At 45.5% G+C, this 18,115-nt stretch overlaps 1 protein-coding gene across 2 annotated transcripts in view; it reads left to right on the top strand.

Moving 5' to 3' along the window:
• PEBP4 (phosphatidylethanolamine binding protein 4) overlaps nt 1-18,115 on the top strand; it is a 257,125-nt gene that overhangs the window by 31,073 nt on the left and 207,937 nt on the right. Inside the window, exons 1-2 of one of the 2 annotated variants that reach the window (XM_060015165.1) lie at nt 12,820-12,918; nt 13,004-13,140. In XM_060015165.1, the coding sequence (XP_059871148.1) occupies nt 13,022-13,140 (119 nt within the window). In that variant the 5' untranslated portion in view covers nt 12,820-12,918; nt 13,004-13,021. Of the gene's footprint in view, nt 1-12,819; nt 12,919-13,003; nt 13,141-18,115 lie in introns of those variants that run through there. The other variant, XM_060015166.1, reaches the window with a different exon arrangement.

Below are 18,115 nucleotides of genomic sequence, written 5' to 3'. Positions count from 1 at the left end.
TACATTTAGGTCTTCGATCCTTTTTGAGTTAATGTGTGTGTATAGTGGATGGTAAGGGTCCAACATCATTCTCTTGCATGTGGCTATCCAGTTGTTTCAGCACCATTTACTGAAAAGACTGTCCTTTCCCCATGGTCTTGGCACCCTTGTTGAAAATCATCTCACCACATATGCAAGGGTTTATTTCTGGGCTCTCTATTCTATTCCACTGGTCTATATATCTGTGTTTATGCCAGTTCCACTTTGTTTTGATTACCCCAGTTTTGTACTAACATTTGAAATCAGGAACTGTGAATCCTCCAACTTTATTCTTCTTTTCAGTATCGTTTTGGTTATTCAGGGTCCCTTGGGATTCCATATGAATTTTAGGATGGATTTTTCTATTTCTGTGAAAAATGTCATTGGTATTTTGATAGGGATTGCATTGAATCTACAGATCACTTTGGGTAGTATGGACATCCTAACAACATTAAAGCTTCCAATCCATGAACACAGAATTTATTTCCATTAATTTGTGTCTTCTTTAATTTCTTTCAGTAACATTTTGTAATTTTCAGTGTACAAGTCTTTCTCCTCCTTGGTTAGGTTAATTCCTCAGTATTTCATCTTTCTGATGGTATTCTAAATGGATTTTTTTCCTAATTTCTGTTTCGATTATTTAATGTATAGAAATGCAACTGATTTTTGTGCGTTGAGCTCATATCCTGCAACTTTGCCGAATTCACTCTGAATCATTAGAGTTTTCTACATATAAAATTGTGTCATCTGACAATAGAGATAATTTTCCTTCTTCTTTTTCAATATTCCTTTTATTTCTTTTTTTTTTCATTTAATTGTTCTGGCTAGAACTTCTAAGAGTATGTTGAATAGTAGTGGTAAAAGTGAGCATCCTTATCGTCATGGTCTGAAATGTGTTCTCCAAAAATTCATATATCAAAGCCCTAACCACATTCAGTACCTCAGAATGTGACTATATTTTGAGATAGAGCCTTTAAAGAAGCGATTAAGATAAGACCATTAGGATAGGCCCTAATCCAATATGACTAACATCCTGTAAGAAGAGGAAATTTGAACACACAAAGCAACACAAGTGTTGCACACACACCGAGAAAAAACCATGTGAAGACACAGTGAGAAAGATAAATATTTGCAAGCCAAGAGGTCTCAGGAGAAACCACCTTTGCTGACGCCTTGATCTTAAACTTCCAACCCCCAGAACTATAACAAAATAAATTTCTATTTTTTAAGCGACTCAGTCTGTGATATTTTGCTATGGCATCCCTGGCAAGGTAATACATTTGTTTTTGTTTGTTTCATATTTATATCTTTTTTTTTTTGGCTGCGTTGGATCTTTGTTGCTGCACGTGGGCCTTCTCTAGTTGTGGCGAGCGGGGGCTACTCTTCGTTGCAGTGTCTGGGCTTCTCATTGCGGTGGCTTCTCTTGTTGCAGAGCACAGGATCTAGGCAAGCGGGCTTCAGTAGTTGTGGCACACGGGCTCAGTAGTTGTGGCTCACGGCTTAGTTGCTCCGCGGCTTGTGGGATCTTCCCGGACCAGGGCTCAAACCTGTGTCCCCTGCATTGGCAGGCAGATTCTTAACCACTGCGCCACCAGGGAAGCCCAAAATATTTGTTTTGTTCCTCAGGGAAAATTTTTCAGTTTTTCACCATTGAGTATGATGTTAGCTATGGGTATTTCATATATGGCCTTTATCATATTGAATGAGGATGTTTCCTTCTCTTCCTAGTTTGTTGAGTATTTTTATCAAAAAAAGGTGTTGAATTTTATGAAATCCTTTTTCTGCATCAATTGAGATAATCATGTGGCTTTTCCCTTTATTCTGTTAATGTGATATTAACAGAATAAACACAATTACATTGACTGATTGTGGTAGTACATTGATTGACGTTTGTATGTTGAACCATTCTTGCATTCCAGAAATAAATCTCACTTGTTTATGTTGTATAATGCTTTTAATATGCTTCTGAATGCAATTTGCTAGGATTTTTACATCAGTATTCATAAAGAATATTGGGCCATAGTTCTCCTTTCTTAAAGTGTCTTTGGTTTTGGTATCAGGATAATGCTGGCCTCATAGAATGACTTAGGAAGTGCTCCCTCCACCTTAATTTTTTGGAAGTTTGTAGTGACATGTTTTTATTTTCTTCTCATTTCCTTTCGTGTATATCCTATAGATATATTTTGTGGTTACCATGGGAATTATATATAATGTCCTAAAGTTATAACAATTTAATTTGAATGAATACCAAATTAACTTCAATCACATACAAAAACTCTACTCCTGGGTAACTATACCCCCCACTTCGTGTTATTGATGTCACTAATTACATCTTTATATGTCTGTTCACTAACATATAACTATAATTACTTTTGTGTATTTGTTTTTTAAATCCTATACTTTTAAAAAGTGGAATTACAAACAAAAATTATAATAATACTGGCTTTTATGTTTGCCCATGTATTTACCCCTACTTGAGATCTTTATATCTTCGTCTACTGTCTATTGTCCTTTCATTTCAACCTGAAGGACTCTTGTTAACCACATCTTGCAGGGAAACTCTATAGGTAATGGATTTCCTCAGTTTTCGTTTATCTAAGAATGTCTTAATTTCTCTCTCATTTTGAAGGACAGTTTTGCTGGATATAGAAATCTCAGTTGACAGTTTTTTCTTTAAATATCTTACATATATCATCCCAATGCCTTCTGGCCTCCAAGGTTTCTGCTGAGAAATCAGTTGATAATCTTATTGAGGATCGCTTGTGCATGATAAGTCTCTTCTCTCTTGCTGCTTTCAAAATCCTATTTTTGTCTTTCAACAGTTTGGTTATGCGTCTTGGTATGGGTCTCTCTTAGTTTATCCTGCTTGAAGTTTTTTGAGCTTCTTGTATTTGTAGGTTCATGGACTTCATTGAATTTAGGAAGTTTTTGGCCATTATTTCTTCAAATAATCTCTCTGGCCCTTCTCTCTCTTTCTCCTGGGACTCTCATCATGCATATATTGGTCTGTTTGATAGTGTCCCATAGTTCTTATGCTCTGTTTACATTTCTTCATTCTTTTTTCTTCCTGCTATTCAGACTCAATAATTTCTATTTTCCTATTTTCAAATTCACTGATGTTTTTCTCTCTGCTAAAAAATGCTACCAAACCCCTCTAGTAAATTGATCATTTCAGTTATTTTTCAGCTCCAGAATTTGTTTTGTTCCATTTTATAATTTTTTATATTTTTGCTGATATTTTGATTTTGTTCATATATTATTGTCCTGATTTTCTGTAATTCTTTGTCCATATTTCCCTTTAGCTCTTTGAGTGTATTTAAGACAGTTATTTTAAACTCTTTGTCTAATATGTCTGATGTATGACCTTCCTCAGCAACAGTTTGTGTCAACCTACTTTATTCCTTTGGATGGGCTTTGTTTTCCTGTACCTTGTGATTTCTTTTGTTGTTGTTGTTGTTGTTGAAAACCGGGCATTTAAATAAAACAAGCACCTCTCCCAGTCTTTTAAGAGTGCCTATGTGCCAGAGAAGTCCTCACTGATTAGCTGGGTATGCTCTAGGTCTAGGGATCAGCCCAAGGTGAAAACTTAAGGTCTTCTCAGGTCTTTTCTGAGCATGTGTCTTGCCTGGACCTGCATGTGGCTTTTTCAATTCCCGCACATATACAGCTGTTTTTGAATGTCTTAATTTCCCCAAGAGTCTCATCCTAGCTTCTGCGTGGGGCCTTAGATTGCCTTTTATGTGTATTCACCCATAATATCTTGCCCCAGGTGTCTGTGGATCTGTAGTTTCCCTGCAGCTTTTGTGAACAATGCCCACTCCTTATCCCCTCTGAGATCTGAGTTAGGCAAAACAGAAACTAGTCCTTTAGACAGTTCCTTGATAGGTTAGAACACTGCAATAAGGTCTGCTCTGCTCCCTCTGATTTGAGGGAGAAAACTGGTAACTGGGTTGCAGTCTCCTCCAAAGCAAGACTGAACTATGCCAAAGAGGGGGTGGGGCAAAGGCAAGTGAACATGCCATGAAATTTTCTACTACTTTGAAAGTAGCTTTTTCTTTTCTTTCTTTCTTTTTTTTTTCCAAACTCCTAATTTATCCCCCTCCATCCCCTTTGGCAACCATAAGTTTGTTTTCTATGTCTGTGAGTCTATTTCTGTTTTATAAACAAATTCATTTGTATCATTTTTTTAGATTCCACATATAGGTGATATCATATGATATTTGCCTTTATCTGGCTTACTTCACTTAGTATGTTAATCTCTAGGTCCGTCCATGTTGCTGTAAATGGCATTATTTCATTCTTTTTTATGGCTAAGTAATATTCCATTGTGTATATATACCACATCTTTATCCATTCATCTGTTGATGGACCCTTAGGTTGCTTCCACATCTTGGCAATTGTTAATAGTGCTGCAATGAACATTGGAGTGCATGTATATTTTCAAATTATGTTTTTCTCCAGATATATGTTCAGGAATGGGATTGTGGGATCATATGGTAGCTCTATTTTTAGTTTTTTAAGGAACCTCCATACTATTCTCCATAGTGGCTGTACCAATTTACATTCCCACCAACAGTGTAGGAGGGTTCCTTTTTCTACACACCCCCTCTAGCATTTATTATTTGTAGATATTTTGATGATGGCCATTTGACCGGTGTGAGGTAATACCTCATTGTAGTTTTGATTTGCATTCCTCTAATAATTAGCAATGTTGAGCACCTTTTCATATGTTTTGTGTCCAACTGTATGTTTTCATTGGAGAAATGTCTGTTTAGATCTTCTGCCCATTTTTTGATTGGGTTGTTTGCTTTTTTTGATATTGAACTGTATGAGCTGTTTGTATATTTTGGAGATTAATTCCCTGTCAGTCGCATCATTTGCAAATATTTTCTCTCTTTCTGTAGGTTATCTCTTTGCTTTGTTTATGGTTTCCTTTGCTGTGCAAAAGCTTTTAATTTTAATTAAGCCCCATTTTTAAATTTTTGTTTTTATTTCCATTACTCTAGGAGACAGATCCAAAAAGATATTGCTGTGATTTATGTCAGAGTGTTTTGCCTATGTTTTCCTCTAGGAGTTTTACAGTATCTGGTTTTATTTTTAGGTCTTTAATCCGTTTTGAGTTTATTTTTGTGTATGGTGTTAGAGAATTCTAATTTCATTCTTTTACATATAGCTGTCCAGTTTTCCCAGCACCACTTATTGAAGAGACTGTCTTTTCTCCATTATATATTCTTACCTCCTTTGTTGTAGATTAATTGACCATAGGTGCATGGGTTTATTTCTGGGCTTTCTATCCTGTTCCACTGACCTATATTTCTGTTTTTGTGCCAGCACCATACTGTTTTGATGACTGTAGCTTTGTAGTATAGTCTGAGGTCAGGGAGCCTGATTCCTCCAGCCCCATTTTTCTTTCTCAAGATTGCTTTGGCTATTCAGGGTATTTGGTGTTTCCATACAAATTTAAAAGTTTTTTTATTCCAGTTCTGTGAAAAATGCCATTGATAATTTGATAGGAATTGCATTGAATCTGTAGATTGCTTGGAGTAGTATAGTCATTTTCACAATATTGATTCTTCCAATCCAGGAACATGGTATATCTCTCCATCTGTTTATATCATCTTTAATTTCTTTCATCAGTGTCTTATAGTTTCTGCATACAAGTCTTTTGTCTCCCTAGGTAGGTTTATTCCTAGGTATTTTATTCTTTTTGTTGCAGTTGTAAATGGGAGTGTTTCCTTAATTTCTCTTTCAGATTTTTCATCATTATAGGAATGCAAGAGATAGGAATGCAAGAGATTTCTGTGCATTAATTTTGTATCCCGCAACTTTACCAAATTTATTGATTAGCTCTACTAGTTTTCTGGTGGCATCTTTAGGATTCTCTCTATATAGTATCATGTCATCTGCACACAGTGACAGCTTTACTTCCTAGTCCATCATTTTGCATATGTTACCTGGATTGTTTTTATTTAGTTAGGTTTTTGTTTGTTTGTTTATTTTGGCTGCTCCAGGTCTTAGTTGTGGCATGCAGGATCTTCATTGAGACATGCAGAACCTTTAGTTGCAGCACACAGACTTCTTCGTTGTGGCCTTCGTACTTCTTAGTTGCAGCATGCATGCAGGATCTAGTTCCCTGACCAGAGATCAAACCCAGGCCCCCTGCATTGCAAGTGTGGAGTCTTATCCACTGGACCACCAGGAAAGTCCCTGAATTTTTCTTTTTAAAGATATATTTATTTATTTATTTATTTACTATTTTATTTTTGGTTGCGTTGGGTCTTAGTTGTGTTACACGGGATCTTCATTGAGGCATGTAGGATCTTTCTTTGTGGCACACAGGCTTCTCTCTAGTTGCGGCGTGCAGGTTTTCTCTTCTCTAGTTGTGGCATTCAGGCTCCAGGGCATGTGGGCTCTGTAGTTGTGGCACACAGGGTGAGAGCACGTGGGCTCTGTAGTTTGTGACATGTGGGCTCTCTCACTGAGGTGCGTGAGCTCAGTAGTTTTGGCATGTGGGCTTAGTTGCCCCACAGCATGTGGGATCTTAGTTCCCTGACCAGGGATCGAACCCACATCCCCTGCAATGTAAGGTGGATTGTTTACCACTGGACCCCCAGGGAAGTCCCCCTTGGATTGTTTTTTAAACAGCTTTATTGAGACATGTTACACATACTACACAATTCACCAAATTGTATGTATGTATAAGTTAAATGTGTATAATTTAATGGTTTTTAAAGTGTATAATTCAACAGTTTTTAGTGTATTTACAGATGTATGCAACCATCACCACAGTCCACTTTAGAACACTGTCGTCACCTCCAAAAGACACTTCATACCTTTTAGCTATCACCCCTATCTTCCCCATTAACCCACCCACCCACCCCCAGATTTAAGCTAATCAACTTTCTCTCCCTATATATTTCCCTACTCTGGATATTTCATATAAATGGAATCATGCAATATGTAGTCTTTGTGACTGGCTTCTTTCACTTAGCACAGTGTTTTTCCTCATCCTTTTGCACCAGGCTCTGTAGAAGGTGTAAAGTACCAAGAAGATAAGTGGGAGTGGGGAGCAGCAAGGGTGCAGAGTGGAGCAGGTAGACCCTTGGACTGGTCCAAAATTGGAGTTACACTCAACAGCCACAACATGAGGGTAAGGAGGTAGCAATTTAGATGTTGGCAAGTGAATAGTAGAAATGAACGTTCCCAGGACCCAGGCACCAACATAGATAAGGAGAAAGGAGAGTGGTTAAAAGATTGAAGTTCGGAATGAGATGGAAGACTAGATGCAGTGGGAGTAACAAAATGAGTGACTAGGAAGGAGAAGAGGTTGTCATCAGAATGGCTGCTTGAATTTAAGATTTTTGGCATGGAATGGTTTCAGTGATGACAGTGTCTAAGAAGTCGCCATGGGAAGAGAGTCTGGAGGTGTTGGAAGAGGTGACCCATAGATATAGATGTCACCCAGGGTCGATAGCAAGACTTGGAGCAGGAAACAAAGTCCCCATGCCAAGTAGCAATGTCTTCAGTGAGCAAGGAGTGGTAGGAAGGCAGATGACACTGATTAGAAGTATTTCAGATGGAATAAGCCCCATGAAGTTTAGATTTTGACAAGAAGGCTGAAAGATCATGGTCTAGAAGCACCAAAGGGGAGTGGGGGTGCTCATTGACCTTACCTCCCAAACCTGAGATACATGGAGAAGCAGCTTCTCAAGGGGACAGGGAGGCTCTGGTTATGGCAGGAGGTGGAGGTAAAGGGGTTTCAGTGGGGAAAGCAAAGTCCTTTCAGCAAACGGTGTTGGAACAAGTGGATAGCTACATGCAAAAGAATGAAATTGGAACTTTACCTAACACCAGATGCAAAAAATAAGTCAATGGATCAATGATGTAAATGTAAGAGCCAAGACTGTAAAACTCTTAGAAGAAAACATAGGAGTTAAGTTTCATAACACTGGCTTTGGCAACGATTTTTTGCATATGACCACAAAAGCATGGAGAACAAAAGAAAAAATAGATAAATTGGACTTCATCAAATTTAAAAACTTTGTGTATCAAAGTACACTATAAAGAAAAGAAAAAGACAACCCACAGAATGGGAGAAAATATTTACAAATCAAATATCCAACGAGGGTCCACAGTTCTGATACCAGTTCTAATGTGTGAGTTTTTCCCCCACACCAAGCAATTCTCTGACACCATCTGGGTATCCTACAGTTCAACTCAATTCTGACGCTACTTACCTGAAGGTAGCATCAGCTCTCACAGGTTAAAGGCTCAGTTCTACAAGACTTGGCCCCAACTTCTGGTGCCAATCAAAATCCAGGTTGTCACCTTGGCTTCTGACCTACAGGGTATAGGTTAGAAGTTCCAACGACCCCTTCTTGGGTTTAATTAATTTGCTAGGGCGGCTCACAAAACTCAGAGAAACATTTTACTTACTAGATTACAAGTTTATCACAAAAGGATATAACTCAGGAACAGCCTCACATACAAGAGATGTGTAGTGTGAGGTACGCAGGAAGGGGCGTGGAGGTTCCATGCTCTCTGGGTGTGCCACTTTCCCCAAATCTCCACAAGTTTACCAACCCAGAAGCTCTCTGAATCCCATCCTTTTGGGTTTTCATGGACGTTTCATAATATAGATATGATCGATTAAATTATTGGCCACTGGTGATTGATTCAATCTCCAGCCCCTCTCTCCTCCGTGGAGGTGAGGGGGTGGGAGGAACTGAAAGTTCCAACCCTCCAATCACGTGTTTGGTTCCCCTGGCAACCAGCTTAGGTGCTTTCCAAAAGTCACCTCATTAACATAAACTCAGGGGCGGTTAAAAGGTGTTTGCTATAAATATCAAAACACTTTTATCAGTGTCTAACATCCAGAATATATAAAGAACCCATATTACACAATAAGAAGACAACCAATTTTTTAAATGGGCAAAGGATTTGAAAGGACATTTCTCTAAAGAAGATATACAAAGAGCCAAAAGTTCATGAAAAGATGTTCCACGTCATTAATCATTATTAAAATGCAAATCAAAATGACATAAAATACCACTTCATGCTCACTAGGCTGGCTATAATTAAAAAAGAAACAGTAAGCACTACTGAGGATGTGGAGAAATTAGAACGCTCACTGCTGGTAGGAATGTAAAATGTAACCGCCACTTTGGAAAACAGACTGGCAGTTCCTCAAACTGTTAAACATGGAATTATCATATGACCCAACAATTCTACTCCTAGGCATAACCCGAGAGAATTGAAAATATAGGTTCACAAGCAAAACAAAGCAAAATGTACACAAATGTTTTTAAAGGCATTACTAGTAATAGCCCAAAAGTGGACACAACCCAAATGTCTATCAACTGGGGGGATAAATAAAATGTGGTATATCCATACAGTGGAAGATTATTCAGCCATAAAAAGGAATGAAGTACTGATACATGATACAACATGATGGACCTTAAAAACACTATGCTAAAGTGAAAGAAGCCAGTCACAAAAGAACACATATAGTATAATTCCATCTATATGAAATGTCCAGAATAAGCACATCTACAAAGATAGAAAGATTTAGTGGTTCCCAGGTTCTGGGGGAGGAAGGAATGGGCAGCAACTGCTAATGAGTTATTTGGGCTCCTTCGGGGTGAAGAAAATGTTCTGGAATTAGTGATGATGGTTGCACATCCTTTAGTAATTTTTGTACTAAAACCCACTGAATTGTACACGTTAAAGGAGTGAATTTTATGGTATGTGAATTATATTTCAATTTTTTTTTAATGAGGGATGAAAGAAAAGAATGAGGGGGAATTTGGTCCCTGCAGTACAGCGATTCCTGAAGGCATAAATGGAAAGGTTGAGGAGAGAGGGAAAGCATGAGAGTCTGCGTCTGGGTAGAGAAAGGAGGTGACACTTGGGCAGTGATGGGGGGTGTCAGGCACAGGAGGCCTGGAGGGATGGGAGGGGGGTAAAGTGTTCCAGGAGCACTGGTCCAGTAGATCCAGGTGTCTGGAAGGAGCAGGACATCTCAGGAAGCCAACCGATTTGGCCTTATTGATGGTGTTGGGAGGTGGTCTCAGCCCAGGTGACTGAAGGGGAGAAGGCAGCTTCAGGGATGGGCACCAAGGGGTCTGGAGATGGTGCCTCTAGAGTGAAGCAATTGAGCAAAACAGGCTGGTGATGGAAATGGGGAGCTGTACTCCCCAGGCTTGAATGTGGCTCTCCAATCTTGGACTCTGAGTTCAAAGCCAAGTCCTGTAACTCCCCAAGGAAAGGATCAGATTCAAAAACACCAAGAACCGCAGCATTCTGTCAGATCTATCCGTACAAAAACAAGCCAAAGAAAGTTAGATAAATAAGCAAAAGGGATCCAGGGCCCGAGGCCAACCTGAGTGGTTAGCTTCCTTCTGATATTTATAGAGAGTTAGGAGCTATTAAGTGAAATGAGGACGATCAGAAACAGAAGTGGCAAGTTTGTCAGGCATTCAAACAAGAATTTATTTAGCATCTAGGCCCACCAGGGAAAGCTAGACACAGACTAGGTACTGCCTCTGAGAAGCTTGTAGGCTGGGGGATGGGGAGACTATAAGCAAATCACTAAGTAAATAACTACAAAACTATTTTACAAACATATAAGAACAATAAGAAAAGGAGTAAATTGCTCTGATTCTGCATAACGGGAATCTAACGGAGTCTCGGTGTCAGAGCAAGTTTCTCTGTAGAAATGACCCTTCGGGATCCCCCAGGATGGACTGGGAAGTGAGGGCGGAGCATAGGAAGGCCCTGGGGCAGGAAATAGTTTGAGGACAGGCGGAGAGTAGAGAGACGTGGCTAGAGAGGCAGGAAGAGCCAGATCTTGCAGGGCATTGTGGGACACCTGGAGGATTCGGGACTTTATTCCAAGAACAAAGGGCGTAGAGGGGGAGTAAGTGGAGGCACAGTGGAGCTGCAAGAGGGGGCAGTAGAGCAAAATGGTTAAGGAGCATGGAGTCAGCCAGCGAGGGTTCAAATTCCAGGTCGGCCACTTACTACCCATGTGACCCAGGTCAGCTAACCTCTCTGTGCCTCAGTCTTCCCCTCTGTAAAATGGGATCATAATAGTACCTACCTCAGAAAATCATCATCATGAGGATTCAGTACTAAAAGCCTGGTGCTCACTGAGTAGGGAGGAATTGCTGACGTGAGTGGGCTCCACAGGAACAAGCCTGCACCGTGGACTGGCCCCCACCTCCCGACAGCCATTCGTCACTGGGGCTAAGAGCTGTTGGCACCCATGAAAGTTCTGGCATCTCTAGTGGCTGCCACTTTGAAGACGGGAGTCTCTTGGCCTTGGATGACCATTCTGGCACCATCACCCTCTGGCTCTGGCTGTCCTGTTAGCTCCATGAGGACAGGGACCATGGTCAGCCCATGCCCGGGGACCAGCCCAGGGCTCAGCACATAGGAGGTGCTCCTACCTGCTGGTGAGATGGATTGTGTGGGAATGAATGAAGGGATGGATGGATCTGTGGAAGAATATTTACACTATCCATTAATTATTAAGCATTCTCTATGTGCCAGGCACCTTACTAAGTGCCTTACATAATTCATTTCATTTTATTTTCACAACCGTCTTGTGGGGAGGCTGCTAGGAGACACTCTCCAGTAGGGGAGATCTTGGGAAGGATCTATGGGGGAGCCCTAGTCATACTTCAGGGAGTCTGATTATTGAGAAATGTGTTTCATTTGTAACCTCAAGGAAAGGCTTTTTGCTGGAAGTTGGGATCCTGGAAGCAGGAATTCAAGCGGAAAGCAAACTCAGCTGAAAACGGTTTCTCTAAAGATCTAGCTGCATAGACTGCAGAGCTACGATCTCATCTTCCTTAGCCAAGCACAAGGGCAACGGGATCACTTGTTTTTGAAGGATGAATGTGGTGTGTTCTAGAGAGGCATGGGGCCCTCCAGCCCTGTGGAGGAGCTCAGAGCAGAACCCAGGAGTCCTCAGTCCCCCCCATCCATCCCCCCAAGGTGGGAGAACTGTCTTTGATCTCCCCCCATCGCGCCCACTCCCACCCGCTCTGGATCCAGTCAGAGCTCCACACACTCCTGCCTCCTGCTGGCCTGTTCCGTAGGGAATGCAGGCCGCCCTGCGGTCCCAGCCAACTGGTTCGGGGTGCACCCCCTCCTCCCAGCACAGCGCTGTGCACGCGGCCCCCTTCCCGAGCAGCCCTGCTGGCCTTCTTCTCCAGGGACTATTATTTTGGGAGAGTGCTGAGTTCAGCACCGCGGCAAGCTGTAGCGGGACGCGCCCTTCTGTCCTCAGCTGGCCCTCCGGAGCTGGCCCGGGGCCCGGCGGCTCTACCCCTCGTGCAGCAGCCCTTCCTACACGGGGTCACCGCGTCCAACCACGGCCACCGTCCGACAGCCCCAAGGTTGTCAAGACAGGTGGCAGAGGAGCTGTGGGTGGGAGAAGCAGAGCTGTGCAAGGGGCACAGCCCAGTCTCACTCCTGCTCCTAGAAAACCCAGCAAGTTGGGGCCCTCATCAGCACCCCCAGAACCGGAAGCCGGGGGTCACCAGCCTCCCAGGGTTTGCCTTAAAGCCAAAGGAGCGGGCTGGCCCTCAGCCAACTGACCGCGCACGGGGCAACTTGGGTGTGTGTGTGGTGTGTGTGCAGGACGAGGGCCTCGCAGGAGGCTTGTGTAAACCCTCCTGCTCTGCAGCCTGCTCTGTGCCCTGGCAGCAGGACAGAGTGACGGCACGGCCCTGCTCTCGTGGAGGCGGGGCCTCGGCCACGACTGTCAGTTGAGTCCAGCTGGGAGGAGGCCCAGAGCCGCCCAAGATACTTGTGTCTGGTGGCGGATTAGCTGCCGGAGCCCAGGCTGCGCCCACCTTTCTCCCTGCTGAGCAGAGGGCTCTGTCCCACCAGGTGGGCCCCCAGGGTTGGGGGCTGCAGGGTGGGAAGGGCGCCCCCTGCAGAGGGCCAGCAGCACTACGGGCTCCTTCCATTCCAGGTGCCCAAGAGCTGGACCATGAGGCTGGCCGTGGCAGCCCTGCTCCTGGGCCTCACGATGATGGCCACCGGAGACGAGGGGGACAAGGACCCGTGCGTGTACGAAGCCCTGCCTGACAACGACGCTGTCCTCTGCAAGTAAGGCTGGGCGGCCCCCCTACCCCAGAGGGCGGAGGGAGGAGGGCTCCGGGAACCGAGGGCCACTGCCTCACAAGGCGGCCTCTGTGGACAGGCAGAGCATGAGTCAGCTCTGGGGCCACCCGGCTGGAGGACAACACCCAGGGAAGGACTTTGAGACGGGCCCGGGCTGTCCGTCCAGACAGCGGTTCTTCCAGGACCGGGAGGGCACACGGACCTTGCCGGCTCCCCCTGGGGCCTCCACACCGGAGGGGCCCTGTGGGGCTGGCCTCACCCTCCCTGCTGGGAGCCCAAGAGAGAACATCCCTGCCTACAGCCTTGAAGGCTCCTTCCCCCCAACAAAGTGGCATTTTAAAGAAAAGTGGCATTTGACACACGGTGTGTGATGGCACCCTCCCTGCGAGAGGTGGTTGTTTGCTTTTCTCTAACAAGGCCCCGGGAATGTCAGGACAGGCAGGAGTGTGGCCACTGGACATCGTTCAAAGAAGAGGCTGGGCGTGGGAGGCTGGCTGTGTCCCTTCCAACGGCGCAAACTTCTCCCCCTCTGCGTCAGAAGTCAGCTCTCTCCTCACCCACTGTGGGTCAGAAAAGCCAGTCTTCATTGTCCTGGAGCCGTGGGCCATCCTGAGGGCTGCCCAGGCCACGTTGCTGCCAACACCCTCTGCCAGCCTGGTGGCCGAGGACACTGGCATCCCACTGAGGCCATCAGAGGTCAGAGCGGGTCAAGGACTCTCACTTCTTACTCTGTCTCCTTGAGTACATTTGAATTCTTACAGACATGACTTTTAGAAAGAAAAATGTTTTCCCTTAAAAAGTTAGATAGGGCTTCCCTGGTGGCGCAGTGGTTGAGAGTCCGCCTGCCGATGCAGGGGACACGAGTTCGTGCCCCGGTCTGGGAAGATCCCACATGCCGCGGAGCGGCTGGGCCCGTGAGCCATGGCCGCTGAGCCTGCGCATCCGGAGCCTGTGCTCCGAAATGGGAGAGGCCGCAACAGTGAGAGGCCCGTGTACCACAAAAAAAAAAAAAAAAGTTAGATAGTTGAATTCCCCCCCCCCCAAAAAAATAGACACTGATTTTGTTCCTATCAATACATTTTTTAACTCTGGTGAAACAGTCCTGGGTGCAGTTTTGTGTGGGGCAGGAGGGAACGGCTGCTCCTGCCATGTGGGCACCCATGCTCTGGGTGCTCTGCTGAGTGGGACCTTCCCGCGGGTGGACAGGCCTTTCCCTCTGGCAGGCAAGTCAAGCCCCGAAAGCTGGGGATGACAGCAGGCCCAGGGCAAGGCCAGGCCGGGCTATGATCACAGCCCCATACAGAGCGCCTCTGTATGTTCACTGTGGAACACGTAGAACGTGATCACATGTGTACGGTCACTGGAGGAGACCAGCTTGCACCCCAACTGCCCCAGGCTCGGCCCTGCAGACACCCACACACTCACACCCCGGTGGCCTGTGTACTGTGGCATATGCGGGAGCTCTGGGGCACCTGCTACCTGCCAGGAGTTCTGCTGGTGATTTTAAATCTTTGACTTATTTCATTGTTAACATAACCCACCAAGTAGGTGTTATCATCCCCATTTTGAAGATGAGGAATCCCCAGAGATTAAATATCTTGCCCACAGTGCTCACACACCTGACAAGTGGCAGAGCTAGGATTCAGCCCCCCTCGTCTGACTACACGCATGCTCTTTCCCCACCCACCTTTAGCTGCTGGCCTTCCTCCAGGGCCCAGAGCATCTCAAGTAAAGGGGAGCTCTCTCAGTCTATCTGGGCTGCTATAACACAATGCCACAGACTGGGTGGCTTATGAAGGACAAAAAATTATTTCCCAGCGCTCTGGAGGTTGAGAAGTCCAAGATCAAGTTACCAGCAGATTCTGTGTCCGGTGAGAACCTGCTTCCTGACTCATAGATGGCCATCTTCTTGCTGTTTCCCACAGAGTGGAAGGGGTGAGAGAGCTCTCTGGGGACTCTTTTATAAGGGTGTTAATCCCATTCATGAGGGTTCCACCCTCATGACCTAAGCACCTCCCAATGGCCCCACTTCCTAATTCCATCTCACGGGGGGCTGGGATTTCAACATAATGATTTTTCAGTCCATTGCAGGAGTCATTCTCAGGACTTCTTAGAAGACACCAGCAGATCCCCAGTTTGAGAAACATGGACTTACAGCACTAAGCCTGCATGCTAGGACGATGGCTTTTGATTGTAAATCGTCATTGCACGAGGGAAGCTTTTGTTTGTAAAAGGTCACCACTGAATGAGAACACATCAAGGACATGTCAGACCCCAGAGGAGAGATCAGTATGCTGGAGCCCCCTCCCCAAGAGCCCTGCTCAGCGCAGGCTTCTGACTCCACCGAGAGCCTGCCCCCAGAAAAGCACCTCCTTTCACGGGTATTGTTAGAGTCTAATAGGGAATTCTTGAAGTTAGGACTCGATACCTAAAGGTATTAATCTATAAGGGAGGAATTTTTTGTGCTGTGACAAGCAGTGGGGAAACATTGTTAAGAGAAAAGTTCTCCCAGAATAATACCTAACCCACTCCTGAGAAAGCCAGACTAGACTGGCAAAAACTCGGAGACTCAGAACCCTAGGCTCGGTCTCAGAAGTGAAAGAACCATAGTCGTCCAACCCTGACCTCTCCCTGCTGCCTCCGCACTGGTGGCCTCAGTGGACTCTCCCAGGGACCAGGACCTGCCTCCCAAAGCCCTCTCTTCTGTGCTGAAAAGCTTCCCCTTCAGAGGGAACACCTTTATGTCAAGGCGGGGGCTGCCTTTCTTTCACTTCACCCCATTCTAACTAGTTTTGCCCCCAGCCACTGCACAGAACAAGTCTAGTCTCTGGAGGGTCCTTCAGCTGTTTGGACACAGATGTCATGCCCCCCGCCTTCACCCGTTGCTCTTTCCTCTCTGGGCATCCACCTCCCATCCTTCAGTTCCTCCTTAGGGGCTTTGTTCTGGGCCCCCGCTTTCGAGAAGAGTCAGTTGGAGACAGACCCACACTGAGAACCATGCAGCAGAGGGTGGGTTGCCCCCCGAGCCCCCAGGCGCCTCTGTGAAGGCTACCTTCCCTCCATGGGCCTTTTGGTCTCCCTCGCTTTGGGGCAGGTGGGATTCGGAGCTTTTTTCATACCTGATCTGGTTCTTACAATGCTGAAGGGACTTCTGTGACCATCCAGTCCCAGGGAAGTGCAGACGAGACCATGCAGCCCTTCTCTATTGCCTACGGCACAATACCCCAAACCTAGCAGCAGCACACGTTTATCGCCTCGGTTTCTCTGCGCATGGCCCAGCTGGGCACCTCTGGCCCAGGCTCTCAGGAGCCTGCAGTCCAGCTGTTGTCTGGGGCTGCAGTCTCATCTGAAGGATGTGACTTGCAGGCAACATGTGGGCTTCCATCCCTGGGCAGGCAGCGCTCCGTGGGTATGACGGGGACCTGGGGGGGACAGACCTCACTCCTGGTCCCCTGGCATGTACCCTGTGAAGGCACTCTCTGGGGCTTTAGGCCCACTCACCAAATGTCAACTCGGTGATTTTGCTTAACTGTTTTAACATTTGCAGCAGTTCTACTGGGATCAAAAGAGGAGGCACTTTTGTTCCCTGGGGAAGGCCCCCTCTGGTCCTCAGTTTCCCTCCTCCCCACCCCTTGCCTCTCCCAGTTCCGGGCTGTGGGCTGAATCTCCATCTCTCTGCCAGTAGAGGGTCCCCTCTCTGAGCCTCGGATCTTGATAGCTGCAGTGGCAGGGAACTGTGGCAGAAACAACCCAAAAATTCCTTAAAATGCTGCCGTGATGAGAAATGAAAATCCATCCTCTAAAACTTCTTTAAAAGCTATTAAAACTTATGCCATTGGAAAGGCACTACTGTAAACTTGCAAGGAGTTAAACTGGCTTCAGTGAATAGTCCTGCTTCAAGGGGCCTGAGTCCTGGCCTTGGGGGTGCCGGTCTGAGGAGGCATCCTGTGTCTGCAGACTTGGGCTACCTCTGCCCAAGGCAGGACCTCAGGATCCACTGGAAGGGGTGGGATGGTGGGAGGGGGAATGTGGGACTCTCCAGCGGGAAGTGATCCCTGTACTTCTCCCGGGTCCTGACCTCGGGAGCTCCCCTCCAGATCTACTCCCCCAGTGACATTCTCAGGGGTGCCCTTCAGGCATCACCCCCAGCAGGAAACGTGGCCAGCTCCGGGTGACCACTGTGGAGCTGGTCTGCCATGCTGGGCTTTTGGAAAGGCTGAGTGAATCATCTTAACCAAATGACCCCAGGCCTTGGTGATAAAACGTGACAGTAGGATAGGGAAGAAGGGCAAGCAAAAAAAAAAAAAAAAAAGTTGACACAGAGGTGTTTTTCCTGTATCTGTTTGAAAGCCTGGTTTCCATCCCTGAGTTTCAAATACAAGTGAGCCCTTAAGTCTAACCCTGGTGAAGGTGTGGGATCAGCCTGCATGGCAAGCCCAGTTCTCAGGGCACTTGTGCAGTTCAGAGCTTCTCAGGGAGAAAGTAGATAAATGGATGCATACCACAGACTTAGGGACTAGATATTTTCCCCCCTGAGAGATATTTGCATTTTGAAAGCACAGTGAATGGCAGATTGAGAGCCTAGGGTAGGGGCGATGCATCACCCAAAGAAGTGGGTGATTTAATTACTGGTGGGATTTGCAGGTGTGGAGAGGGTCTTGATTAGTTAGGGGCCAGAGAAGTCTGTGCCCATGAAGAAGCCTGTGCTAACTGGCTAAACCTTTCTTTATGTAATAAGAACATTCCAGAAAAGCAATGTGAATATATTGTTCTTATACGCCCAGTCCTACTTTAAAGACACTGACCAGGTTTGCCTCTGGATGTATATATTTTTTGAGAAGTAAACACTGACAGTAACGAGTACTTTCTGACCCCTGATAACCTGCCAGGCTCCGTTGTAAACACGAATCACCATTTTACTCCTCTTAGCGACCCTACAAATAGGTATCATTAGTGTCCC

The sequence above is a fragment of the Delphinus delphis genome, chromosome 6, assembly GCF_949987515.2.
Source record: "Delphinus delphis chromosome 6, mDelDel1.2, whole genome shotgun sequence".
NCBI classification, from domain to species: Eukaryota; Metazoa; Chordata; class Mammalia; order Artiodactyla; family Delphinidae; genus Delphinus; species Delphinus delphis.
The sequence above is the reverse complement of the archived record's forward strand: the minus strand, read 5'-3'. Positions and strand labels throughout refer to the sequence as shown.